At 38.6% G+C, this 26,544-nt stretch overlaps 1 protein-coding gene across 4 annotated transcripts in view; it reads left to right on the forward strand.

Annotated features, from left to right (window-relative positions):
• The window catches only part of ARHGEF28 (Rho guanine nucleotide exchange factor 28), a 333,170-nt gene that overhangs the window by 254,897 nt on the left and 51,729 nt on the right, over positions 1–26,544 (forward strand). For all 4 annotated transcript variants that reach the window (XM_033179864.1, XM_033179861.1, XM_033179862.1 and 1 more), the window contains 10 exons: positions 6,127–6,182; positions 7,274–7,322; positions 9,197–9,341; positions 9,422–9,549; positions 11,431–11,571; positions 14,920–15,167; positions 18,176–18,298; positions 19,478–19,595; positions 21,526–21,780; positions 23,279–23,355. In XM_033179864.1, the coding sequence (XP_033035755.1) occupies positions 6,127–6,182; positions 7,274–7,322; positions 9,197–9,341; positions 9,422–9,549; positions 11,431–11,571; positions 14,920–15,167; positions 18,176–18,298; positions 19,478–19,595; positions 21,526–21,780; positions 23,279–23,355 (1,340 nt within the window). The remainder of the gene's footprint in view (positions 1–6,126; positions 6,183–7,273; positions 7,323–9,196; positions 9,342–9,421; positions 9,550–11,430; positions 11,572–14,919; positions 15,168–18,175; positions 18,299–19,477; positions 19,596–21,525; positions 21,781–23,278; positions 23,356–26,544) is intronic.

The raw sequence follows: 26,544 nt of genomic DNA on the forward strand, positions 1-26,544 counted from the left end.
AAGAAGACATCCATACAGCCAACAGACACATGAAAAAATGCTCATCATCACTGGCCATCAGAGAAATGCAAATCAAAACCACAATGAGATACCATCTCACACCAGTTAGAATGGCAATCATTAAGAAGTCAGGAAACAACAGGTGTTGGAGAGGATGTGGAGAAATAGGAACACTTTTACACTGTTGGTGGGATTGTAAACTAGTTCAACCATTATGGAAAACAGTATGGCGATTCCTCAAGGATCTAGAACTAGATGTACCATATGACCCAGCCATCCCACTACTGGGTATATACCCAAAGGATTATAAATTACTCTACTACAAAGACACATGCACACGTATGTTTATTGCGGCACTATTCACAATAGCAAAGACTTGGAATCAACCCAAATGTCCATCTGTGACAGACTGGATTAAGAAAATGTGGCACATATACACCATGGAATACTATGCAGCCATCAAAAAGGATGAGTTTGCGTCCTTTGTAGGGACATGGATGCAGCTGGAAACCATCATTCTTAGCAAACTATCACAAGAAGAGAAAACCAAACACCGCATGTTCTCACTCATAGGTGGGAACTGAACAATGAGATCACTTGGACTCGGGAAGGGGAACATCACACACTGGGGCCTATCATGGGGAGGGGGGCGGAGGGAGGGATTGCATTGGGGAGTTATACATGATATAAACGTCATGCACATGTACCCTAGAACTTAAAGTATAATAAAAAAAACAAAACAAAAAAAAAAAAAAAAAAAAAAAAAAAAAAGACAGACTCCTCAAGTTGGATAATCTCCACCCACTGCTTTTAAGCCTGTCCCTGCCATTTCTTCATTAACCATCTACATTTGACCTCTATGCATATTGCTTAACAGAAGTTCTGCTTTTGATGGAAAGTGAGAGTCACTTTCTAGTCAAGTCTGAGTCTTTCCTGATTGTTCAGACTTACTGGTCTCTTGTTTCCAGGGCGACATCTCTCCTTTCAGGGATGTTTCCTTCTTTTCCGTGGCACACTACTCTTCTCTTTTACCACCTGGGTTGTCTCCTTTTCCCTAATACTGGGTACACTCAGAACTTAGTTCTTGGGCACTTTTTCGTTTTTCCTTGATTGTTTCTAAGTATAGTCATCCAATCTTATATTCTAAAATATCATATTTAGACCTATTACTCCTATATTAATATCTTCTTTCCTCACTTTGTATTTCCATATTCAGTTGCCCAGAGGCTGAGTACCTGTGTAATTTATGGCCATTTTTGAGAATTATGGTAAAAACTACAGGTATAAACTAAGACTGTGGCAGGCACAGGGGCTCGTAGGGAGACCTTGTGTGGGAATCATCACTCAGAGATTTCATCGTCTCCGAAACCCACCGTGTCTAAAACTGACCTCAAAGTCCACGCCCAGCAGGCCATCCTTGGGCTCGTGTTCCTGGCATCACAAGCTTCAACCCTGGCTGCTTTGATTCCACTGCCCTCTTGTCCCTCCTGTCAATGTCGCTCAGTCACTCTTTTCTTTCCCTTCTCACTGTTGCCACTCTGGGAGATTCTCATCACTGTCTTCTAGAATGCTGGGAGGGAGCTGTGCTAGTTTCTTCCTTTCCAGATATGTTCATCTACAATTTATGATCCCACAGTACTTTTACCACAGTAATCTTTGTAAAACACCACTTTCATCAGCCCACATAAACTTAAGGACCTCTCTTGTCTACTGGGCTGAGTCTGAGCTCTTCCCATGGGCATTTGGTTCCCTCGTCCGTGACCTGCTCATTAGACCCCTAGGCCCCCTTCAGCCTCAGTTTACAGTCAGACCCCACCGGTTCTGTTGCCCTTTCCTCCCACTGCAGGTGATTTCCTGCCTTTGCCATTTTTGCCTGTGATCATCTCCTTCCTCTCAGTTTCTCCCACTCCTCTGCATAGATCCTGGTATTTTACTTCCTCATTGGAGGTCTTCCCTGACCACTGTGGCCCAAACTCCTGCCTATCACTTTCATATCCATTTAAAATTGGATTATGTACAGTCTCCTTGGGTTTTAACTATTAAAAGAAACAAAGTTATTTTAGGGCCCTAATCACATGGTGACTCCTGTGTAGCCCCTACAGCAGCTCTCACAAAGCTAGTCCTGAGTCACTTATGCAGAGCTGGCGACCAGTAAAGCCTAGGGAGCCAGGGCTCACTGAAAGGGAAACTTTTGTAGTAAAAAATATGTTGGTTCATTGAGTTGAGTGAATGTGATAGAAATTGCTGAAAGTACCTAGGACACATTTAGCTTTAAAAACAGTCATTTCTTAATAAAGGAATAGTATTCATAGAGGTTACAAGGTTTAAGCAGAAACTTTTTATTTATAATATTACCACTGAGAGAAAAAGACTATTAATATTTTAAGGGAGTTCCTTATAACCATAAAAAATTATGGGAGCCTTGCTCTGTTGCCCAGGCTGGAGTCCAGTGGTGCAATCTCGGCTTACTGCAAACACCGCCTCCCGGGCTCAAGCAATTCTCCTGCCTCCGCCTCCTGAGTAGCTGGGACTACAGGCACATGCCACAATGCCCGGCTATATGTGAGCTTTTAATGCTGTTTCATTTGATGCTGACATCAAATATTTTTAATATTTGTTTTTGAACATTTAATTTTTTCCTAATTTTTTAAACAACATAAATAATTTGGCAATGAGCATTCTTTCACATGTATGATTGTCCACATATTTGGCAATTGCCTAAGATTAAATTCTAGAATCAGTATGAGTAGGTCAAAGTGTATATTTGATTTCCTCTTTTACCCACAATTTTTTTAGAAGTAATTTCAAAATTTACAGCATTTCTTTTTGGCAGGGGAGAGGGTGGTTTAAACTTTGCTTATTCACATTAAGGTTTTTACATTGAGCACTACAAATATGACACGTACAGCCTCTGCTGTTTTGGTTAAATAATCTTTTTCCATGGGTGCATTTTTAATTGTGAAGGTTAATACTCCTAATCTTAAAACAAGATATGATATAAAACAACACATAGTGTTGTATAAGTATTCAAAATTCTTGTGTAATTTTCCTCTGTTAAAGCCTGAGTTGCTAATTTTCCACTAAATTCTATTTCTATAAAATTCCGCTTGCTTATAAATAAGTTTCTTGGCCATTATTTTGATGTTACATTATCTGTTACACAGAAATTTATATATCATACCTTCATTGTAGATTTAACCTTAACATAAAGTTATCCTTTTAATGTCATTAGATGCCTTTTGCATTTAATTTTACTTTGTCTGAACTTAATATTCCTCCTGCTTTCCCTTTGTTTGTATTTCTCTCAACTATTTCAGTGTTTTCGATTTGAGGTGCAAGTCTTTAATTTAGCTAGGCATAATCAATAATGTAGCTGAAGGACCTTGTTTTATAACAGGGTTTTAAAAATTTTACGTTTAATTTTACTGCTACCAACATATCTTTTTGCTGTTTTCCTTGATGTCTAGTTTGGCTATTTAGACCATGTGGTGTTTGCTTTTGTCTTCTCCAGGGATTTGGCAAGATATGCTCTTTTAATATCAACTAATGGTAGCTTTAAGGCTGTGGAAGGCTAATAATTTAATACCTTTTTATTTCCCTCATGTTTATTCTCCCCCACCCAACCTCTGTTAATACACTGAATTATTAAAGTGTTCTTTTTATAAGATTATTATGTTTAATCTTTCAAGTATAATTTTCTGTTTCAAAAAAAGTTGACATTTTTATTCAACTCTGTCTCTACCTACAACTTTTTAGATGGGATTTTTAGTTTAGCTTGTTTTTACTGCTCACTTTTTTTCTTTAAAAAACAGAAAAACTACAGTGAATCCTTCCTGAACTCCTAATTTTGATTCTGTCCTCAAGAGGCTAAAATAGGAGTGATCTGTTGATCTGAAACTTTGTGTACTAAGGGACATATCTTCTTTTTTTTCCACACAAGAAAAACAACTTACCTAGTTAAATAAATTATTGGACCAAAGTCTTTTCCCTTCATTGCTTTGCCAACATTGTTGCAATAGATTTGGGCATTTATTATCATAGTGTAAAAGTCTAGGGCCAACCTGACCCTATTCCTTTGTTGATAACCCTCATTTTCTGCCTTATGCTTGAGGACTTTTCATTTTTTAATCATATGGATGTTGTCAGGATGTGTCTATAGAATAGGTGTCATTTAATTATTTTTCTTAGGAAACAGTGAGAACTTTTTTTTTTTTTTTTTTTGAGACGGAGTCTTGCTCTGTTGCCCAGGCTGGAGTGCAGTGGCCGGATCTCAGCTCACTGCAAGCTCCGCCTCCCGGTTCACGCCATTCTCCTGCCTCAGCCTCCCGAGTAGCTGGGACTACAGGCGCCCGCCACCTCGCCCGGCTAGTTTTTTGTGTATGTTAGTAGAGACGGGGTTTCACCATGTTAGCCAGGATGGTCTCGATCTCCTGACCTCGTGATCCGCCCGTCTCGGCCTCCCAAAGTGCTGGGATTACAGGCTTGAGCCACCGCGCCCGGCCCAGTGAGAACTTTTGATGTGTCGTTTTGGGCACTTTTTCAGCTTTATAGAATTCTTGTCTATGGTAGCTTTGTCTGTCACTGCTTCTGATCTAATTTTTCTGATCTCTTCCTTGGGTAAGTGTGATCTCTGCTATCTGTGTTCTTTGTATGACGTCTATTTTATAATTATACTCTTCCTCTTCTCCACATTCTGGAGGGGGTCTTTCCAGTGTAATTTCATAGCTTGGTTTTGATGTCTGCGCCACACAGATTCTTCTCAGTTCAGTTCAGATTGCGCTCTTGTCTCTTTCCCTTCCTTGCAGTCCTTGCCTGTCTCATGAAGCTCCGTTTTCCTCTCCTCCTGCAAGCCAAGTCTCACATCCTGTTCTCCCTTCATGCCCTTTCATTCTATTTTACTGAGGCCCCCGTCTTCTGCCTCTTATCAAGAACAATTTTCAAGTATCTAAAGTTTCTTTCCTATTTCTGGATCTAGTATTCAGTGGCTGCTTCTTCTGGTGAGTTGTTGGTGTAACTTTGTTCTGTGGTATCTTACAGCATCTACATTTTCTCTATTATTTACTCACTCTGCCATGAGGAGAGGGCTGTCTGAATCTGATACTTATCAGCCGGGCCAATGCACAGATTAGCCTTGGGCCCTGCTTGCTGGCCACTGGCGTGTTGACTGAAATGCCTCTTCAGACCTGCAGCCTGAGGACAGTTGTAGGGCTCAGCTTCCTGCCCAGTTCTTAGTGGGTCAGTGGCACTTATGCAGCGTGGCTTTGATGGACCAACATGGGATCTTCCACTCCCACAGAAGGATTCCTTCTGCATACATTTCCATTGCACCCAGGCTCCTCCGTCTGTGCTACAGTGTGTGGGGGGTGGTGATGTGGAGGTGGGAGGGGAAAGGACCCAAAGACAGCACCCTGGCAGCAACCAGTGCCCATACAGTGGAGCTTTCCATGAGGACAGCCTCAGTGTCTGTGTTCGTGGGCAGAAAGGGGCAGGGAGAGTATTCCCTGACATTCTTCCCTTACATTCTTACAGTGAGATGACATTGCTTTATGACATGTGTCCATTGTTTTATGATATAAAACATGGGATCTTTTATGATATAAAACAATGGGCACAGGGCTAACATTTCTCATTTAATTAGACTACCTAAAACTTCTAGTTAGTAGGAATTCTTGCCAAAACCTCACAATACATTTTTTTTTTCAGCATTGTTAAGAGTTTCTTTCTTCTGGTTGTGATAGGCATTTTACCCAATGTGGGAGTGGGGAGTTACTACCAGCCAGGTGTCAGAAATCCCATGCAATGTAAAACATGTAATAGGAAGTGAGTTCTCAAGGAGACACAGAAGCTTCGCAGAAATACATATCATTCCTAACTCCAGATTTAGTAATTGATAAGATCCTGTGCATAAGGGGAGAAATATCTCCAAAGAGATTAAAGTAATAGCAGTCTGCTTATGCTTGAGGTGTGAGGATACATGTGATTTAAATATTTGGCTTTCCTTCTTTAGTTTTCCAGATATCCGTAATGTTTATGTGTTATTTTTATAATGACCAGTAAAAGCATGATGTAGTCTTATTAACTAATTAAGTAAGATGGATGCTTTTCTATCTTTTCCCTTTATTTCAGACTGTAATGCAAATGTGCACAAGGGTTGCAAAGATGCTGCGCCTCCATGCACCAAGGTAATTGCTCAGTAATCTGTGAATATTGTATCTAGCATGGTTGCTTCATAGTATCTATTTGAGCTTTTACTCTTTTTTATTACCGTCTATAGATTTATTTCTAAAATGATCATGATAGCAATAATATAACATATGCTCAAAGTATATAGTTATTTGCTTAACTGTACACTGTTAGAAATGGAAGGAAAGCTCAAGTCCAGATATTTGTGTTATATGCTGTGGCTAGGTTAGGCTTTCTGTAGAGACCTGCTTGGTTTAGCAGTGTCAGCCCTGGGTACACGCAAATGAAGAGCAGAGTAGGAAGTCACAAATGTCTGAAAGCCTCACAATCACTGGAAGACCTGTGACAACACAGATTTCTGGGCCCCACTTCCAGAATTTCTGATTCCATAGATCTGAGGTGGGGCCTGAGAATGTGCATTTCTAACAAGTTTGCAGGTAATGATGCTGCTGCTGGTTCTGAGACCTCAGTTTGAGAACCACTGGACTAGAAGAATGTCCTCTGTAGTTGGGAATGGGCTTGAGTAGGTGAAGGTGTCTGTGATTCTGTTCCTTTCTTTTCCACTCAGTAGTCATGTCACAGATGCACGTGAGTGACCATGATGATCCTTCAGGGGAAACTTGCAGTTGCAAAACTCTGTGTCGATAGGAACACATTATTGTGTCAGATTACAGAGTTGAGGGCTGTTTTGAAGGTGACATTTCAATGCTCCAGGTAGTTGTCTCCTATAGTTAGGAGGGATAGCAGGAGGTACAAAGAAACAAGAAGGAGAAAGGCAGCATTGATAGGAACTTTCAGCCTGGGTCTGGACATGTGAGCTGGAGACCTCTGGTTCCCCGAGGCTTTTAATGAAGCCAGGAGTGTTCAGGAGGCGAGGCACATGTTCTTGAGGCCCCCTTCATTATAACTTGCGCATTTTATCACATTTTACTCTTCATTGCATTTAATGTATTTCGCTTTGAATTCCTCTTGGAAATAAAATAACAAAAATGATGTAGATAAGAATCCTGTTCTGTGTAACTATGTGGATATTCTTGTAGTCCAGTGATACTTTGATCTTACTTTATGTGTTTCTAATATTCTTCACCAGAAATTCCAAGAGAAATATAACAAGAACAAACCACAGACCATCCTTGGAAGTAAGTGATGTGGAAAACGACAAGAACTTTAAAAAATTTAATACATACTACACATTTTTCCATTATAAAAATATCTCCTTTTGTTTTCTCATTTATCCAGTTATTTCTTCTTTCATAACATATGCTTGGCATAATTTTTAGTTTTATAAAGTGGTCAAGAAGGCTATTAACTTCTAGGCCAGCCTAAGAACTTTTGTGTTGTATGTACCATATGATCTTTTATATTAGAGAAGGCTATAAGGAGAAGGTATTACCATGTTGCTTCAATTGTAAGATGCTATCTAGTGGAATATGCTCTGCTGATGTATTAATAATCCTTCGAGGAAAAGAGAAATACTACATGAAATGTACATTACTTTGTTTTCCTAGCAGTAGCATATTATAGTAATATTGCAGTAATATATTTGTCTATACAAATACACACCACATTCTTCTTAAGAATTGCAATGTTTGATGGAAAAAATCTTCAAATTTGGAGTCTATAGATTCTTATCAGTTTCTGTTGTCCATTATTATAGTTACCTGGTGTTTCATTAGCTGTGCTTGAGGCTGTGATCTCATTAGCACCTTTAGAATGACTATGAAATTTCAAGGCTTACTGGAGTTTTGTTTGCATATTTTAAAATTCGGTGGCAGTGTTTTTCCTGAAGTGTATGTTGCTGAAATTTAAGCAGTTTCTCTTGAAAATAATTGGTGCCCTTTGACAGTTCTTTACATTGCATACAAGAACCAATCACACCAATGTCTCCTAAACTGGAAAATCTCTTGCTTTATTGTGAGAGATTTTGTGATGTCTTCTGCATAAAGTTGTGTTGCTTGACATGTGGCAGGAATTTTAAGTGCATGGTCACTTTTCATTTCCATGTAACAAAGTGTGACTGATATTTTAAAACCACTTTAATCAGGGGACAATTAGGCATGCAAATTTGTGGTAACATGCTATTGAGTGTAACATTATATTAGGTTAAGTTGGTGTAGGTAGTAACAGCTGTCACATCACTCTCTTGCCTTGACCCCAAAAGTCTCTTTGATGATGTTAGTTATAAGGGACTTCTCATTTTCATAGGGTTAAATGTGAAAATAGTATATAGGATTGATGAAATACCATGTATTACTCCTCATCACATGGGAGTCATAAGAATAGAACTAACTTATGCATGTGTAAAATGCTTTGTAATGTCTGGGATCTGTGTTGGTATTTTTTACCTTTTGCTTGAGAATATATATACTACACAGCTGTAATATGGGACTGAAATGTCTTCTGAGTCATTTATAGTACACATCAAATGTAAATGCATCTCTGCCCAGAATATTTTAGAACTGACCAGAAAAATACAGAAGCCCTATTTGGTTTTCCAAGTGTAAGAGAGAATAGCCCAGCTTGGCTTTAAGGTTTCATTTGCCTGAGATCCTTATACCGTGAAGAATAAGCTCTCCAGCATCATTCCATTCCATTGATGTGTTCTCCGTGTGTGGATGCTTGTTTATACACACAATATGCATTCAGTAACAGTACTAATAACACCTTGCAACTATTTAAAGCTGGCGCCAAGGAGTACAAGCAGTGATTTATGGGAAAGCTGGTACAGTATTTCCCCATTCCATTGTCTTGTTTGTTTGTGCAATCCAAAACACCCACAGTCTCCAAGTGGAGATGCGGAAGCAGGCCTGCAGCATGGGTGTCAGGAGGGTGTCAAATGAAAGGGACACTAGGAGCAAGGGTCAGGATGTAGCAGGGAGGCTGGTTTTAAGGCAGAGCATGCGACAGATTACAAGTGGTCATTGCAGGGTTTAGCTTTCTGGCTTTCAAGTGACTACTTTTACTTGTAATTACTGACCTGGAAACCACATGAAGCATCTGTTCCGATTTCCAGATTCTTCATTTAGAGACATCCCACAGCCTGGTCTCTCCTTGCACCCTTCTTCCTCCATGCCTGTTGGATTGCCGACTGGAAAGAGGGAGACTGTGGGACAGGTTCATCCATTGTCCAGAAGTGTTCCAGGCACCACCTTGGAAAGGTAAGGCTGAGTGTGTTTTTACATGTTAATGGCTCAGAGAGGCTGCTGGGGCTAACTTTGCTCCCCTCCCTCTCTCCTAGCTTCAGGAGGTCAGCCACATCCTTGGAGTCTGAGAGTGACAGTAACAGCTGCAGAAGCAGGTCTCATTCTGATGAGCTGCTACAGTCCATGGGCTCTTCTCCCTCTACAGAGTCTTTCATAATGGAAGGTGAGGAGAAGACACATTTCCATTTATTTGTGTTTTTGTTAGCATTTGCCAAAAGGATATTTTCTGAAGGAAATAAGATTGAAGCATTTTTTTTTTTTTTCTTTTTCAATGAAGTCTGTTTCAGGGTGTCTCTTTGGTACAGGTTCTACTTTTTAAAAGAATGAAAATTTAGCCCCAGAGGAGACAACCAGATAATGACCAAGGAAATATGATGTAAATTTTAAATAGACATATTACTAAAAGAATGTTACAAGCATTATGAGGAGAATGAAATATATTATGTGTTTATTATTAAAAATGTTTTCTAGCCATTGATGAATTGGAATAGGATCCTATATCAAAACATACTTTAGTTAGTTGAGACTGGTCTTCTTTGATAAGTCTCAACTTATCAAAGAATCTGAGATACTTACCCCATCTGTTGCCTCCTAGGGGAATAAAAACATTTTGTTTTGAGATGGAGTCTCACTCTTGCCCATGCTGGAGTGCAGTGGTATGATCTTGGCTCACTGCAACCTGCAGCTCCCAGGTTCAAGCGATTCTCCTGCCACAGCCTCCCGAGTAGCTGGGACTACAGGTGCACATCACCACCCCCAGCTAATTTTTGTATTGTTTGTAGAGATGGGGTTTCACCACATTGGCCAGACTGGTCTTGAACTCCTGACCTCAGGTGATCCAACTGCCTCGGCCTCTCAAAGTGCTAGGATTACAGGCATGAGCCACTGTGCCCAGCCATTAAAGCATTTTTTTAAAGCGTATTTTATAGGGCAGTACTTAATCTAGAGAATTGGTTTTTGTATCCAAGCTGCACCAGTAAGAAGGAAAAGCAAATGGAAAGAGAGTAGTAACAAGAGAGAGGAGTGGACTCTGCCCCAGGAATCTGTTTTATTTTAATCTTAAGTCTTTAAATTCGTTGTCATCTCATTTGTACTGCTCTGAGCTGGAACTTCTCTAATGAGTGCCGTTGGGTAAATAGGGTTTAGTTTTCCTGAGGAGTGTGTGTGAGGGGAGCGGCGGGGGAGGGTTGCATGTATGTATGTGTGGTTTGTTTGTAATTTTATCAGAAAAATCTGCACTCATTTGTGACTCAAGTAGTTACACGCTGCTTTGTGTCTTAGCAAGTCAAGAGCAAATCAAATGGATGAGTACACAATTCAGATTTTAGTAAATGGTGCAAAATAACCCAGAGCAGAAGAAGTTCATGTTTTCAAGATTGTGTACACACATTACGGACTCTGTAGGTTACCAAAAATAAAACTAAAATAGAGCAGGCCAAAACAAGCAAAAGAATCTTCAAATGTCTTTTTTCCTCCATATAAACAATCACTCTTTTTAAATATCTGATTCTTCTTTGCGTTCATGAAAGCTGTCTTAATTTGAACCATTTCATCAGTCCAGTTTTAAGAAGTTTTTACTCTGGCTGGGCACTGTGGCTCAGGCCTGTAATCCCAGCACTTTGGGAGGCTGAGGCGGGCGGATCACTTGAGGTCAGGAGTTCCAGACCATCCTGGCCAACATGGTGAAAGCCCATCTCTACCAAAAATATAAAAACTAAGCCAGGTGTGGTGGCACATGCCTGTAATCCTTGCTACTCGGATGGCTGAGGCAGGCGAATTGCTTGAACCTGGGAGGCGGAGGTTGCAGTGAGCTATCGCACCATTGCACTCCAGCCTGTGTGACAGAGAGAGACTCTGTCTCAAAAAAAAAAAAAAAAAAAAAAAAAAAAAAAAAAAAGAGTTTCACTCCATGTTAATATGTTTTGGTTTAATAGTTTCCATGTTCATAGCAGATTTATTTAGGGTGAGGAATCCGTAGACTTACGAAGGTGTATTTGTGCTGCGTTATTATACTTCTGGCTTTTCTTTTCTAAACACACGTTAGATGTTGTGGATTCTTCTCTGTGGAGTGACCTCAGCAGTGATGCCCGGGAGTTTGAAGCAGAATCTTGGAGTCTTGTGGTGGATCCCTCATTTTGTAATAGGCAGGAGAAGGATGTCATCAAAAGACAGGATGTCATTTTTGGTAAGCATTTCAAATATGCTTTTTGGGTTGAAGCAGTGTGGTACAGAGAAAAGAACATGGAATTTGCAACTGTACAGAGTTGGGCAAAATCTCAGTTCTATCATTTTCTATTTACCTGATCACAGACAAATTATTTAAATCACCTTGACCTTAGTTTCTCCATCTTTAAAAAGAGGATAATATTAAAAGTAATAGCAAAAACCGGCCGGGCGCGGTGGCTCAAGCCTGTAATCCCAGCACTTTGGGAGGCCGAGACGGGTGGATCACGAGGTCAGGAGATCGAGACCATCCTGGTCTACACGGTGAAACCCCGTCTCTACTAAAAAATACAAAAAACTAGCCGGGCGAGATGGCGGGCGCCTGTAGTCCCAGCTACTCGGGAGGCTGAGGCAGGAGAATGGCGTAAACCCAGGAGGCGGAGCTTGCAGTGAGCCGAGATCGCGCCACTGCACTCCAGCCTAGGCAACAGAGCTAGACTCCGTCTCAAAAAAAAAAAAAAAAAAAAAAGTAATATCAAAAACCGCAATCAGTTTTGCAATGACCTAATAATACTCAGGTTTTAAATACTGTTTTGAGATTGCAATGAGGCATAATATGTACCTGGCACAGAGCAAATGTTATTTCCCATATTCCTTTCAAGTTTACTTTGGTTTGGCCTATACTCTTACCTCTTCTATATAAGAACTGCAGTGCACCTTCACATATTTTAATGTAGGGCTATTGCATATGGCCTTCCAGTTTGGCTGCATACTCCAGCCATTCACAGAGACCAGGGGCAGTCCGAGTAGCTGCACCTGGGTTAGGGCAGGGTTTGACTGTGTGCTGCCATCCTGAGTACAGAATTCAGCTGTGGTGAGACTGTTTTTTGTCATGCTATTTGGGATGAAGGCATTCTGGATTGGGGAAAGTTAAATTGTAGACTAGGAAAAAAATGAAACTTTGAAAAATTTCAAGTACAAAGTAGATGCCAAAATGTGGTTCCAAGAAGATGCCCTACTTTAAAGATAACACTGGGTCTTTTCACTAATCCTATATATGCAAATATGGGCCCCGAAGTCCATAGGCAGTTAGGATACCTTGTCACCTGCCTCAGGTGGTGGTTATGGACATGAGGTGAGATGGTGTACGAGTGTGCTTAGAAATCTGTCAAGAGCTGTGTAGGTGTGAGTTACTTTGGAAAGGAAGGTGCTGTCCCTTTTAGTGTTTCTTAGGCAATTTATATTCTGTCAATTTTCTTCATTTACCTCTCAATTTCATATTATTAAAAATAATCTAACCCATTGGAATGAATTATTACATGGCCTTTTGTGTCAGAAAGGCTTGTGTTCCTGGGCAAATTCTTTACCCTCTCTTCCTCACTGTTTCTCTTTTAAAGATGAGGAAAATCATTCCTATTTTCTGGGTCATAATGTATTAATGGGTTAAAAGATTAAATGAAATGATATAGGTAAGTGCTTAGCATAGAGTAGGCACTAAAAACATGACAGGAAATAAAAGATTAAAGCTATGTTTAGACTTGCTGACTCTCCATGGCTGATATTTAAGGTTCTTTTCCAAAACTTGCAGTAAGTTTGGCAATACTCATTAATGTGCAACTAGTACTTTTGGTGCACCTGTAAATTGTGAGTTGTTATTTTCTCTCCTGATGCGTTTTAAAAATTGAGGTATAATTCACCTGCTCAAAATTCACTCCTTTACAAGTACACAATCTAGTAGTTTTTTTTTTTTTTTTTTTTTTTTTTTTTGAGACGGAGTCTCGCTCCGTCGCCCAGGCTGGAGTGCAATGGCGCAATCTCGGCTCACTGCAAGCTCCGCCTCCCGGGTTCCCGCCATTCTCCTGCCTCAGCCTCCCGAGTAGCTGGGACTACAGGCGCCCGCCACCTCGCCCGGCTAGTTTTTTGTATTTTTTAGTAGAGACGGGGTTTCACCGTGTTAGCCAGGATGGTCTCGATCTCCTGACCTCGTGATCCACCCGTCTCGGCCTCCCAAAGTGCTGGGATTACAGGCCAGTAGTTTTTAGTATATTCACAAAGTTGTGTAGCCATCAGGTCCTGTCTAATTTCAGAACATCTTCATCACTTCAAAAATCCTGTACATGTTACCAGTCACTCCCCATTTACCCCTTCCTCCAGCTTCCGGCAAACACTAATCTACTTTCTGTCTCTACAGATTTGCCTATTCTAGACATTCTACATGAATGGTACAATATGTGGTCCTTTGTGGCTGACTTTTGTCACTTAGCATACTGTTTTTAAGGTTCATCCTAGTTGTAATACATATGGGTACACCATTCCTTTTAATAGATGATGAATATTCTATTTTGTTTATCTAATCATCAGTTGGTGGACATTTTGGGTTTTTCCACTTTTGGGGTCTTAGAGTAGCTTTATGTTTAATCACTTGAGAAACTGCCAGACTGTTTTCCAAAGCAGCTATACCATTTTGCATTCCCACCAGCAATGTATGAGGGTTCCAGTTTCTCTGCCTCCTCACCAACACTTGTTTATTGCTTTTTTATTATAATTATCCTAATGTGTGTGAAGTGATGTCTCATTGTGGTTTTGATTTGCATGTCCCCAATAGCTAATGGCGTTGAGCATCTTTTCATGTTCTTAGTGGCCATTTGTATATCCTTTTGGAGAAACATCTGTTCAAATCCTTTGACCATTTTTGAATTGGTTATTTATTTATTTATATTGTTGAGTTACAAGATTTTAAAAAATATATATTCTGGATACAAGTTCCTTATCAGATAAATTATTTACAAATATTTTCTCCCATTCTGTGGGTTGTCTTTCCACTTTCTTGATGGTGTCCTTTGATTGATTGTGATGCATTGTTTTCCCCTGGAGAAAGTGGAATTTTGGAGACAGATTCTGCAATAGAAAGGACTTACGGTTTTCTGCATTGAAGACCTTTATTTAGTTCCATTCATTTCACCAAATTAATTGTGCTCCTGCTCAATGCAAAAACCAAACAAAGAAAGGAAGAAAGGAAGCCAACAAACTAAGTTGTATTTTAAAGGGCATTCAGGTTGGAATAAGACCTAGTTCCTAGCTGAAGGTATCTAAAGATCCTAGCTAGTTATATTATTGAGTTTCAGATACATTAGATTCTTGTATATTGGACCTGACGTATATATCCTCTTTAATATCTGGATAAAAGAAAATGGTTTAATATTTTAGGGTGAATGAAATGCTTAATGCTGACTTTTATGTTGGAATATTCTTGATATTCTTAAACATTTCTTTTTTATTTGTGTAACATATAGTGTTGAGTTACTAATTTAGTTTAATAGTGATACTTGCTTTTTAAAGCTTAAGGTTTATGTGTGCTCACACATTTCAGAGCTAATGCAAACAGAGATGCATCACATCCAGACCCTGTTCATCATGTCTGAGATCTTCAGGAAAGGCATGAAAGAGGAACTGCAGCTGGACCACAGCACCGTGGATAAAATTTTCCCCTGTTTAGATGAGTTGCTTGAAATCCACAGGCTTTTCTTCTACAGTATGAAGGAACGAAGGCAGGAATCCTGTGCCGGCAGCGACAGGAATTTTGTGATCGACCGAATTGGAGATATTCTGGTACAACAGGTAAGAAAAGCTTAAAGTCCTTGACCTTTTTGACGTAAGTGGGATTTGAATCAAAATCTGCCCTTTCATCAACAAGATTTAAAAAATGATATTTTGAAACATTCATAGTGACATTCTGAGGATGTATTGACCATCATTAGCTTGTAAGTCCCAGTAAGGCAGGGATTCTTGGCTATTTGATTAATGCTATATTTCAGCACCTGGAACAGTGCATGGTACTATAAATATTTACTGAATGAATGGGCCACTTAGGGGAAACAATCAGGAATTCACCTGAATGTCACGTTTTACAGTGGTCTGCAACACTTGGAAAGGCAGGGAGCTCCATCTGCAGTTGCTTTAGCATGGCTTTCCCTAGGTAGATGCTAGAATGCCATCTTCTCCAAATGTACTGTTTTTTGAAGCTGTTTCGTCCTGTCATTTACAGCAATGGAATTCAGCTGTTGGTCTGTATGCAGAAAATGGGGGAGTTATGCTGAGTAGTATTCCATGCTATTGATGTGTCACCGTTTACTCATTCACTTATTGAAGGATATCTTCTTGTTTCCAGTTTTTAGCTGTTATAAATAAAGCTGCTATGAACACTCATGTGCAGATTTTGGTGCAAACCTAAGCTTTTATTTTTTCTGGGATAAATGCCCAGGAATGCAATTTCTGGGTTGTATGGGAGTTGTATGTTCAGTTTTGTAAGAAACTGCTAACTGTTTTCCAGAGTGGTTGTACCATTTTACATTCTCATCAACACTGTGCAAGTAATCCAGTTTCTCTACATCCTCACCAGCATCTGATATTGCCACTGTTTTTAATTTTGGCTATTTTAAGAGGTATAAAGTAATATCTCATTATGGTTCAAGTTGCACTTCCCTCATGGCTAATGATATTAAATATCTTCATGTGCTTATTTGCCATCTGTATATCCCTTTCAGTGAAATTTGTTTATGTCTTTTGCTCATGTTCTAATTGGATTGTTTTCTTATTGATGAATATTAAGTTTGTTTACATATTCTAGACATTAGTTCTTGTCAGATATGTGACTGACAAACTTTCTCCAAATCTGTAACTTGTCTTCTCATTTTCTAATTTTGATGAAGTCTAGTTTATTAGTTTTTCCTCTTAAGAATTGTGCTATTGTTTCAAGTTTAAGGATTCTTTGTCTAGCCCTAGGTCTCAGATATTTTCTCCTATTTTTAAAAAAGGATTTACAGTTTTGGCTGGGCATGTTGGTGCATGCCTGTAAGCCCGGCACTTTGCGGGGCCGAGGTGGATGGATCACTTGAACTCAAGAGTTTGAGACCAGCCTGGGCAACATGATGAATCCCCGTCTCTACAAAAAATATAAAAATTAGCTGGGCGTGGTAATATGCACCTGTAGTCCCAGCTATTTGTGGGCTGAGGTGGGCAGATCTCTTGAGCCTGGGAAGTTGAGATTGCAGTGTGCCAAGATCCTACCACTGCACACCAGCGTGGGCATCAGAAGTGGCACCTTGTCTCAAAAAAAAAAAAGTTTTACAGTTTGATGTTTTACATTTAAGTGTGTGTTGCATTTTGAGTTATTTTTTTGTGCAGGTTATAAGACTTAGGTTAGGTTGAGGGTTGTTGTTGTTGTTTTTTTTCTTTTTGTCTATGGATGTCCAGTTGCTCCAGGGCCATTCGTTGAAAAGGCTGTTCTTCCTCTAATTGCTTTTCCACTTTTGTCAAAATCATGTGGGTATCTGGGTTCCTATTTTGTTTCACTGATCTATGGGTCTATCTTTCCATAGTCTTAATAACTGTAGCTATATAATCTTAGAAGACTGAGTCCTTCCACTTTATTATTTTTTCCAAAATTGTTTTAGCTACTCTAGTTCTTTTGCCTTTTCATATATATTCTAGAATAGTCTTATTTATATTTTTAAAAAGCATACTGGGATTTTGTTAAGAATTGTATTAAAACTATCAGTTTGGAGAAAATTGACATCTTTACTATTTTGAGTCTTCTAATCCATGTACATCATGTAGCACTTCATTTATTTAGATTTTTGTCATCTTTCACTGGCATTGTATAGTTTTTACTATATGAGTCATATATGTGTTTTGTTAGATTTGTACTCAAGTAATTTTTTTTGAATGATTGTAAGTCATTTAAGAATTATCATTTGAGGCTTATTGGCCCCACACATTCATATAAGCAAAGACGAAAAGATAAGAGGTTGTGATGTAAATTTTAAGTACTTTTAAGAGGGTGGATGTGTTCTGGTTTCCATTACAATGCTCTTCAGTGTGTACATGTGCATGTAAGGCCATCACAGTCTAAAAAAATGGCTTTCAAGTCATTCAGCTAGTTCTCTTCACACCACTTTATGATTCTAAGTTGATTCCTATGTGGATTTTTCTATAGGTGTTTTTCTACAGGTAAGACTTATTGAAACATCCAGCGCACATCTCTACTTCTCTTCATTAGCCAATAAACAGGCAGTCTTATTATTCACTGGTCTCTTTCATTTTGGCTAATGATAGCCTGCCCTTGATCTACTTGTAATGTGTAAACAAAAAAGCAAAAATCCCTGCTAAGGACCGAGTCTATAGACATGGTCATTAGCCAGTGTAAATGCCAAATGAGTGATTTTTTTTGGGGGGAGTGGGTGGTGGTGCCAGACCTTCCTGAAGGCCCCCAAATGTTGCCATATACCTTTCTTTCAACCTATAAAAGTATCAAAACTATAAATTGAAATTATAAATTGGTATTAAAAACTAAGAAGAGAATAAAATATATCAAATGTTTTTTATTTGGCTATTTGATAATTATATTAGTTCAATATAATATCACATTATGTTGACCTTTACCACTCAACTTTCTTTTATTTTAATTTAAAAAATATCTGAGGAGATAAGTGATTGTGTTCAGAAACTCCACAATGTTTATTTTTTATTTGCAAATACTCTTTTGAAATAGATGAAAATTGCATATTTTTTGTGTGTTTAGAACTTACTGAATTTACAAACCATTATTGAAATGCTGTTCTTCCCAGTTTTCAGAAGAAAATGCAAGTAAGATGAAGCAAATATATGGAGAATTCTGTAGCCATCATAAAGAAGCTGTTAACCTCTTTAAAGAACTCCAGCAGAATAAAAAGTTTCAGAATTTTATTAAGGCAAGTATTTTAAAAGTTTATTACAAAGTGGTAAATCAGCATGGAGAAATTGCTTATGCTTGTTTCTTAATGATTTAAACAAATTTCATAGCTAGATGATGCTTTTCAGGGGAAGAAGAAGGGGGGTGGAAGGTTTGTGGCAGAGATGTAAAGTCTCTTTTTCTGAAGACTCAAATGATATTGCCCCCAAATCATTTCCTTTTGTATATTTGTGAGATCATGTCTTCCAACCATCTGAGAATATTTGTAACATACTGGGAAGCTGTTTTATGCCCTGACAAGTTATATATCAGAAAAATCAAAGTGAAAATAAACACAGAATCTACTCCACTTCTGAATTAGCTTGAAGCAGATTCATGACATCATATAATTTCATCTGTAATATTTTTCTCCAGATGAAAAACTTAAAAATTATGACATTATTCTACAAATAAACTAACCATAATTTTTGATATCTTAAAATTTCACTGATTATCTCATAAAATTGGATTACTTAAATCAGGATCTGACCAAGGTTCACATATTGTATGAGGTTGTTATATCTCTTAATTCTCTTTTAACTTGAATGTTATCCCACCCCTTTTTTCTTCTGCTGATTTATTTGTTGAAGAAATTTGTCTTATAAAGTTTCCTGGATTCTAAATTTTTATCTGCCATGTTAAGGATGCTACCAGATTTTCTCCCTTTTTTCCCACATAAATGTGTGTTGAGGACTTGAATGCTATGAGGAATACTTTGATATTTTTAGAAAAAAAGTTGTCCTGATTCGAGGGAACTCTAAGGGCTGTAATGAATAACAGCAAATGTGGAGGAAGACCTGTTGGGAAAACAAATGGTAAACTGCAAACTGATGTTCAAAGTCTGACTTTGATTTCTGATTATTTTTCAAAAATTTTGCTATTTATAAATCAAGACACTTAGAAGTATTGGAACTTCTTTTGGAATTAACTACAAATACATCAGAGTAACTTGAAACTTCTTAAAATCTTGGAGAGTTGGGGTATTAAAATTTATGACAAAGTATACAATTTAAATTAGTGATAATGCATCATTTTGATAACAATGAATGTTAAGTCTGCATAAAATTGTACTCTTGCAGATTCTTTGTATTGTTAAATTCACACCTGAAAAGTAAATACAGATAGAATTTGTGTATATAAAATGTATATATTTTTTAAGCTCCGAAATAGTAATCTTTTGGCTCGACGCCGAGGAATTCCAGAATGCATTCTGTTGGTCACTCAGCGTATTACAAAATACCCTGTCTTGGTGGAAAGGATATTGCAGTACACAAAGGGTAAGTTGTGATTTGTGGGATAAACGTTTGCCCCTCTTATTAGTTTTAAACATAGCTGAGGTGTTCTAAACAGGCATAAATGTTTGTGGTCTCTGATTCATAAAGAGTTTTATGATGGAGAAACTGTTAAAGCCTTAGAATTTGGATTCATTTTTAGAAATTATCTTTTATATTGCAGCATGGATAATAGTCTGAATTTCTACAGGTAGCCCAAACCAAACTGGCTTCTTCTTTGAACCTGCCTTTCCCCTCTTTATTTTCCCCACCACTGGGCTTTCTTACTACCTCCTCTTCCTTATTTTCCTATTACCTTCACAACAGTCTGATGAAACACGCTATTGATCCTACCACGAAATGTCAACTCTGCCAAGCAATCAGTTACTAAGTTGAGAGGGATTATAAGAAGGATCTATTTTTGACCCTGTCAATTCATCAAGTTCCAGGGAGTAACATATGGGCATCTCTTAAGAAGCTATGAATGCACATGGCTGGCCTGTAAGCTCCTTGTGGGATCTGTAAGACCTGTGTCTGTCTGGTTTATAGCTGGATCTTCAATGTCTAGTGCAATGGCTGGTACAGACTAGATGATCAATAAATAAAAACATCAATGCCACGAATGAATAAATAAAATGGTCTAATCCTCAAGCTAACATATTGATCTTGAGTAAAGATTATTATTAGGGTGGTAGCGTGTTATGTTAAAAAGGGCTTGGGTTTGGAATTTTGTACGCTTGTGTTGCATTGTATATACTCAGCTCTGCCACTCACTCACTGGGCAAATTATTAACTGAGCCTCAGTTATCTCCACTACAAAATGACATGAAACATTACCTTTCAGTTCCAGTTGCCTCAATAAACATCAACTAGATGGTCTTTATCACCAAATATACTTTTATATGGAGTTTCAGGAGGCTGCTTCAGGAACTCCTTCAGAGTATTTTCATAAGATAATCTAGAGACAAGAGCAGGTAGCCAGTATTTTAAAGAATAACAACTGAAATCAATAATTATTTGCTCTTGGTATGAGCATGGCTGATTTATCTATTAACACAGCACTTGGTAAAAGAAAGTATTTTCATGGTACCCATCAGAAATTAAAATATTTAATTTTAAAGAAAATGGTCAAAGAAAATGGTTTTATTATAATAGTAATATATTCAGATTTATGTGAATGCAGTTATAAAGTATGATTTTGGATATTAATTTTATGGAGGAAGGGATCAAGGAATATAAATGATTCTGAGGCTTGTTCATATCACCCTGTGACTCAGAGTATTACTGGCTTGGCCCCACAGCTGGCTTAAGTTTTAAGAAACTTGGCATGAGGATTATTGATTACCTATGTCTAAGAAGGTGGAAGGAAGGCCTAAGTTAGTATATTACACATTTCCTGCCCTAGGGGGAAGCTCAGACTCATCTTTAGAATTCAGACATCTTACTGTCAGCTGAAGGACAATGTGTTAGCTGAAGCACATTTAATAATGCAAACCTTTCATAATAAAATATTTTAACATCTTTTTGGTAGGGGGGAGGTACAGAGTGATATTATAGGATTTAATTATTATTATTATTATTATTTTTGAGACAGAGTCTTACTCTGTCTCATAGGCTGGAATGCAGTGGTACAGTCTTGGCTCCCTGCAACCTCTACCTCCCAGGTTCAAACTATCCTCCCACCTCAGTCTCTTGAGTAGCTGGACAAAAGGCTCACACCACCATGCCCGGCTAATTTTTGTATCTTTTTTGGTAGAGACAGGGTTTTGCCATGTTGCCCAGGCTAGGGATTTAAGTTTCATCCAACATTTTTCTTATGGGGTTTTTATTGTTTAGATGATGTGTTTAACTATATTTTTAAACTAAAGAAAAAGTTGTCTTCCTTAGTACTCTGGTTTATTATACAGTATTTTTTTGTTTCTTTTCCCCCACACAGAAAGAACCGAAGAACATAAAGACTTATGCAAAGCTCTTTGCTTAATTAAAGACATGATTGCAACAGTGGATTTAAAAGTCAATGAATATGAGAAAAACCAAAAATGGCTTGAGATCCTAAATAAGATTGAAAACAAAACATACACGAAGCTCAAAAATGGACATGTGTTTAGGAAGCAGGCACTGATGAGTGAAGAAAGGACTCTGTTATATGATGGCCTTGTTTACTGGAAAACTGCTACAGGTCGTTTCAAAGGTACTGTGGCTCGACCATACCAATTTCTCCCTTCATACACATTATTCATTTAACAGAGGACAGATTTTCAAAAGAAAAACATTTCAGAATTGCAGGTACACATGCACAAACCCCAGGTCAGTTGAAAGATTGATTTGTGAATTTCAGTAGGCAAATCTGGTCAATGACACAAATCTTTGGTGGGAGTTTGCTGCCCAGGCTAAAACCTTTATACATATTTTATGAATTTGCAATTTTGTGATGTCTGAAATCAAAGGAACTGAGAGTTATGCTAATTGTTGGCACAGAAAAATTATTCTGGTAACTGTGGTGTGTTGAAAGCAAGGCAGTACACCTACACACCTAGGGTCTGTTGCGTGTCAACACAGCCTAGGGCTGTCAGACCATGGAGGGGAGAAATAAAAAGAACTCTGAATGTCATCTTTGTTACTGACTAATAGACTACATCCACACACCTGCTGACACTGGTTTAAGCTCTTCCTCAGTGCTGCTGTTTGCTAACTGGCACGAACTTGACTCTGTTCAGGAGTCTAAAGCAGATAATTCCATTTCTTAAGGACTCATTATTAGCTATCACACTGCCTAACCCAGGCTTTCTCACCCTGGCCACACACTAAAATCACCTCTGGAGCTTAAAAACATTACAAATGCTCATGTCTCCTCTCAGAGATTCTGATTTTATCGCTGTGAGAATGAAACCAAAGCCCATGGGATGTTTAAAGGCTCTCCAGGTGAGTCTACTATGCAGCCAGGCCTAAGAACCACTGTTTCTAACAGTTCATCTTAATAGCATCCATAGGTAGGAAGTGAGAGGAAGAGGTTGTTAAATTCTAGCTAGTCAAAAATTATTACCCATTGGAGGATGATCAAGTTTTGATGGAGGTTGCAACTAATATCTGAAATGGGATTTGTTGATCAACATCTAGCAATGTTGTATTGAAAATAAATATTAACCACAACCTGTAGATTCTATTGCTCAAAGTCATTTGCTCTTTATCCATTTAGTAGAATCAGTTTGGTAACTTTGTGTTAGACTATTCAGTGGATGCAATGAAGATGACTTCTTGTGAACAATTTGTAAGGGAAGTATGGAATCCTAAATCTTGCTTAGATCTAGATGAAACAAAATAGCAGGCATATATAATTTGAGGTAGAAGCTGCCCTTTTACATTTTTAATTTAGCACTTTTCCTGCCAAAGGTAAGCGTTTGCTCCATTTTATTAAAACTTCCTTTTTTATGGATATTTTTCTTCGGTTTTGAAAGTGACTACATTAAACTTTGCTGGAGATTTACCTATACCTACAGCTACACACAAACATGCACACTTAAAGACAGCTTTCTCTTAAGTTGTTAATAGCATATATCTTTGGCTCTCATAATACAGGTATTTTTAATAAAAGTTTCATACTTAGACTAAATGTTAGTCTTTTTATTTTTATTAAGTTTATTTGAACTGTGGTTTGCTTCATTAATACTAGTAATGTTTTTTCTTTGAAGATATCCTAGCTCTACTTCTAACTGATGTGCTGCTCTTTTTACAAGAAAAAGACCAGAAATACATCTTTGCAGCCGTTGTAAGTATATGACCGTGTGATGCATTTAAAAAATAGGTTTAATCACACATTTTCTTGAAAAATGCCTAAAATTCCTAGTGAAATAAAATAGTCACAGGGAAGTATATGCTTATGTTATGTTTCCATTATTATTTGTGATTGCAGTGTTTAGAGACAAGCATCTCATTAGGTTAAATTAGCATGGTAAGTGTTGCTTCATGACAACCAGGGCTGGTACTCAGCTGTTTCGGCAGCGTAACCAACTGTGAGAATATTGCAGTCCTTCAGTAGTGGTTAGTGAACAGGCACTGCTCTGAGCCTCCCAAATGTCCCCATGCCATCTAGTTATCTTGGTCTTTCCTCCAGACTCCTCTCTTCCCTGCCCCTTCGGCCCCAAAACCCCTTCCCTTAGATCCAGCAACTGAAATGTGAATGTTGGGCACAGCTGATCTCTCCCAGCACTGGGCTTTCTCCATGCCCATTGGCCCTGCTCTCCCACTTACTAACCCTGTAACTGCCATCATGTGCCTTCTGCCAGACAAGGGATACCATCCTGATGCTTAATGTTTACAGAAGATTCTTTCTTCTTTTTACTATAGTAGCTTCTAAAGACAGTGTATGAAACTATTTTTGTAGTGTGTTAGAGTAATCTAATTGCTAGCACATAGACTTAGACTAGCAATAAAATGAGTATTTTATGACATTTTGTACAGTCGAGTTACACTAGCAATAAAATCAGTATTTTATGACATTTACTACATGGCATCTGATTGACTTAGAGAAGGACGATATCGCCAGTTAACTCCTTGTTAGCATAATGGAGCATCAGACCCCGTTGGAGGAAAGAATCCAAGACACACAATAGCAATATGGGCAGTGTAATGGTGGCTCCCTAAAACGCTAGTGCTTATCATCCACTGAATGGTAGGACATTTGGGTACCATTAGCAGATACCATTAATTCCAACCAATTTTGGCAAATTCAAAGCTTAATATGGCTTCTGTTATCTTGTTCAGAGAAAACAAAGAAGCATGTCTATCCAGGGATGAGATTCTGCGAAAGAGGCGGGAGCCGTGCCTCCTCTGTCTCTGTGTACTAGGCAGGCTGACTTGAGAAGCTTCTTCATCCTGTTTGGCACATTCCCTTTCATCAACACAATGATGTTGAGTTCTATAAAGGTCAAAGACGTTTTCACAGAGCTACACTAGAGGATAATAAGAAGACTTAAAGAAGTCTCTATGTTCCCAATCGATTTGAACTGTATTACAAATTTCATGAAAACCTATTGGTTTGTCCAGTGGCTTCTCTAGGCTGTTATCTGAGATGCTCAGAGATTCTCTGAAAGAACATGAGAAAATAAGTGGGAAGGTGGGGACCGTTTTGTTTGACCTGTGGGATGGTGAGGGCCATGTAGGAAGAGGAAACAAATTCACATCTTTATAGAAACCAATGCTTCTTTAAAACCAAAGACCTAAAAGAAAAGCAAATTCTGCTTCTTGGATGATATTACCGGACAGATGTCCTGCTGATTGATCATGAAGTAGATAACATAAAGACAACTACATTGTTTTTTAGGACAAGGTAGCATATGGATTCAGATCCTGTAATGCTCAACTTAGAACGTGACTTGAAATGTGATTCTTTCCCTCTTGTCTCATATGACCTCCTGAGGCATTATCTGTGCTACCCTTAGACCGCATTTACCATTAAGTGGGGTATTAGGAATGCAATCCACCAAAAGGGAGACTGAAGACAGTTACAACCCAGCTCTTCTTGGTGGAATGTGTTTGGCTATGGACAACAGTAAAATGTTACTGATACTGTTTTTTAAAGATGTTAATCTGACATGTAGCTGCATTCATAAATGACAGCTAAGCCCTTGGTGGTATCAGAGAGCAAAAGAGAAAGCATCATTTTATCCTTGAAGAGTCAGGTACACCCTACTGTTCATACACTCCTGAGTTACATCTACCTGACAACAGCTCATGTGTCACAATATCTTATAGTTAACATTGTAGGGAATTGAAGCATTTGGCTAGGGGTTTACAGATGTCTGGATTTCCTAGTTCTCATCCTAGAATTTTAGAAAGTTTTCCTCATGCTAGTACAGGTGAGATTCTCCACTCCTTGTGCCCTTTAGAAAAAACTTCTTCCTCAGGTGCTTGTCTTGCTACATGTTACAGAAGACGTGATTAATTTAGAAATAGCCAGAAGATTAACAGCTGAAAGTAGCAAGAGGATGGAGTAGTGGGTCCCTACAAGAAAGTTTTGCTTTGTTTCTGTTTTTATAAAGGACCCAGCTGGAAATTGGGGCAAAGCCCAAACCTATAAAATGTGTAAGAAAAAGTAGATGTGTTCACTAAGTCTTAGAATACTGAGTCTAGGAGGAATCTCTTGAACATCAAAGAAGGCAAATTCAAAAGGAGCAAACAACCAAGACATAGTGAACATGTGGACTTGCAAGCTGAGGTTCCAAATAGGAAGCAGTCTCAAAATCTCTGTATCATGGCTGGGCGCGGTGGCTCACACCTGTAATCCCAGCACTGTGGGAGGCCGAGGCGGGCGGATCATGAGGTCAGGAGATCGAGACTATCCTGGCTAACACGGTGAAACCCCGTTCTACTAAAAATACAAAAAATTAGCCGGGTTTGGTGGCAGGCGCCTGTAGTCCCAGCTACACGGGAGGCTGAGGCAGAAGAATGGCGTGAACCCAGGTGGCGGAGCTTGCAGTAAGCCGAGATCGCGCCACTGCACTCCAGCCTGGTAACAGAGTGAGACTTCATCTCAAAAGATAAAAATAAAATAAAATAAATAAGTAAAATCTCTTTATCACAATGGAATCCCTGAATAGTAGAATCAGCACAGAATGGATACGGTGTAACAATACAGCTAAGCGTAGCAGCTCCTTTCCTCTTCTCCTACATTAGAGGTCTTCGACTCCTAATGCCTGTAGGGATTGGGCAGAAATGTGATTGAGTGAACGTGACAGGGTCAGAAGCAAGGAGACAATAGAAAGTTGTAGGGACTGTAGTGAAAAGTGAGTCTGTGCCCTGTCTCAAAGATGGCAGGGATTATCTGGCTATAGCCAGTGTTTTAAAATGGGAACATGGGCCCAGGATTGCTAATCTTCTGCTTTCCCCAAGAACCCAGAAATCTAATGGTTTTAAAAAGTGAAATCCCCTAGTATTTAAATACCGAGAACTTATTTTT

Source organism: Trachypithecus francoisi, unplaced genomic scaffold (assembly GCF_009764315.1).
Source record: "Trachypithecus francoisi isolate TF-2019V2 unplaced genomic scaffold, Tfra_2.0 Lachesis_group2, whole genome shotgun sequence".
Lineage (NCBI taxonomy): Eukaryota > Metazoa > Chordata > Mammalia > Primates > Cercopithecidae > Trachypithecus > Trachypithecus francoisi.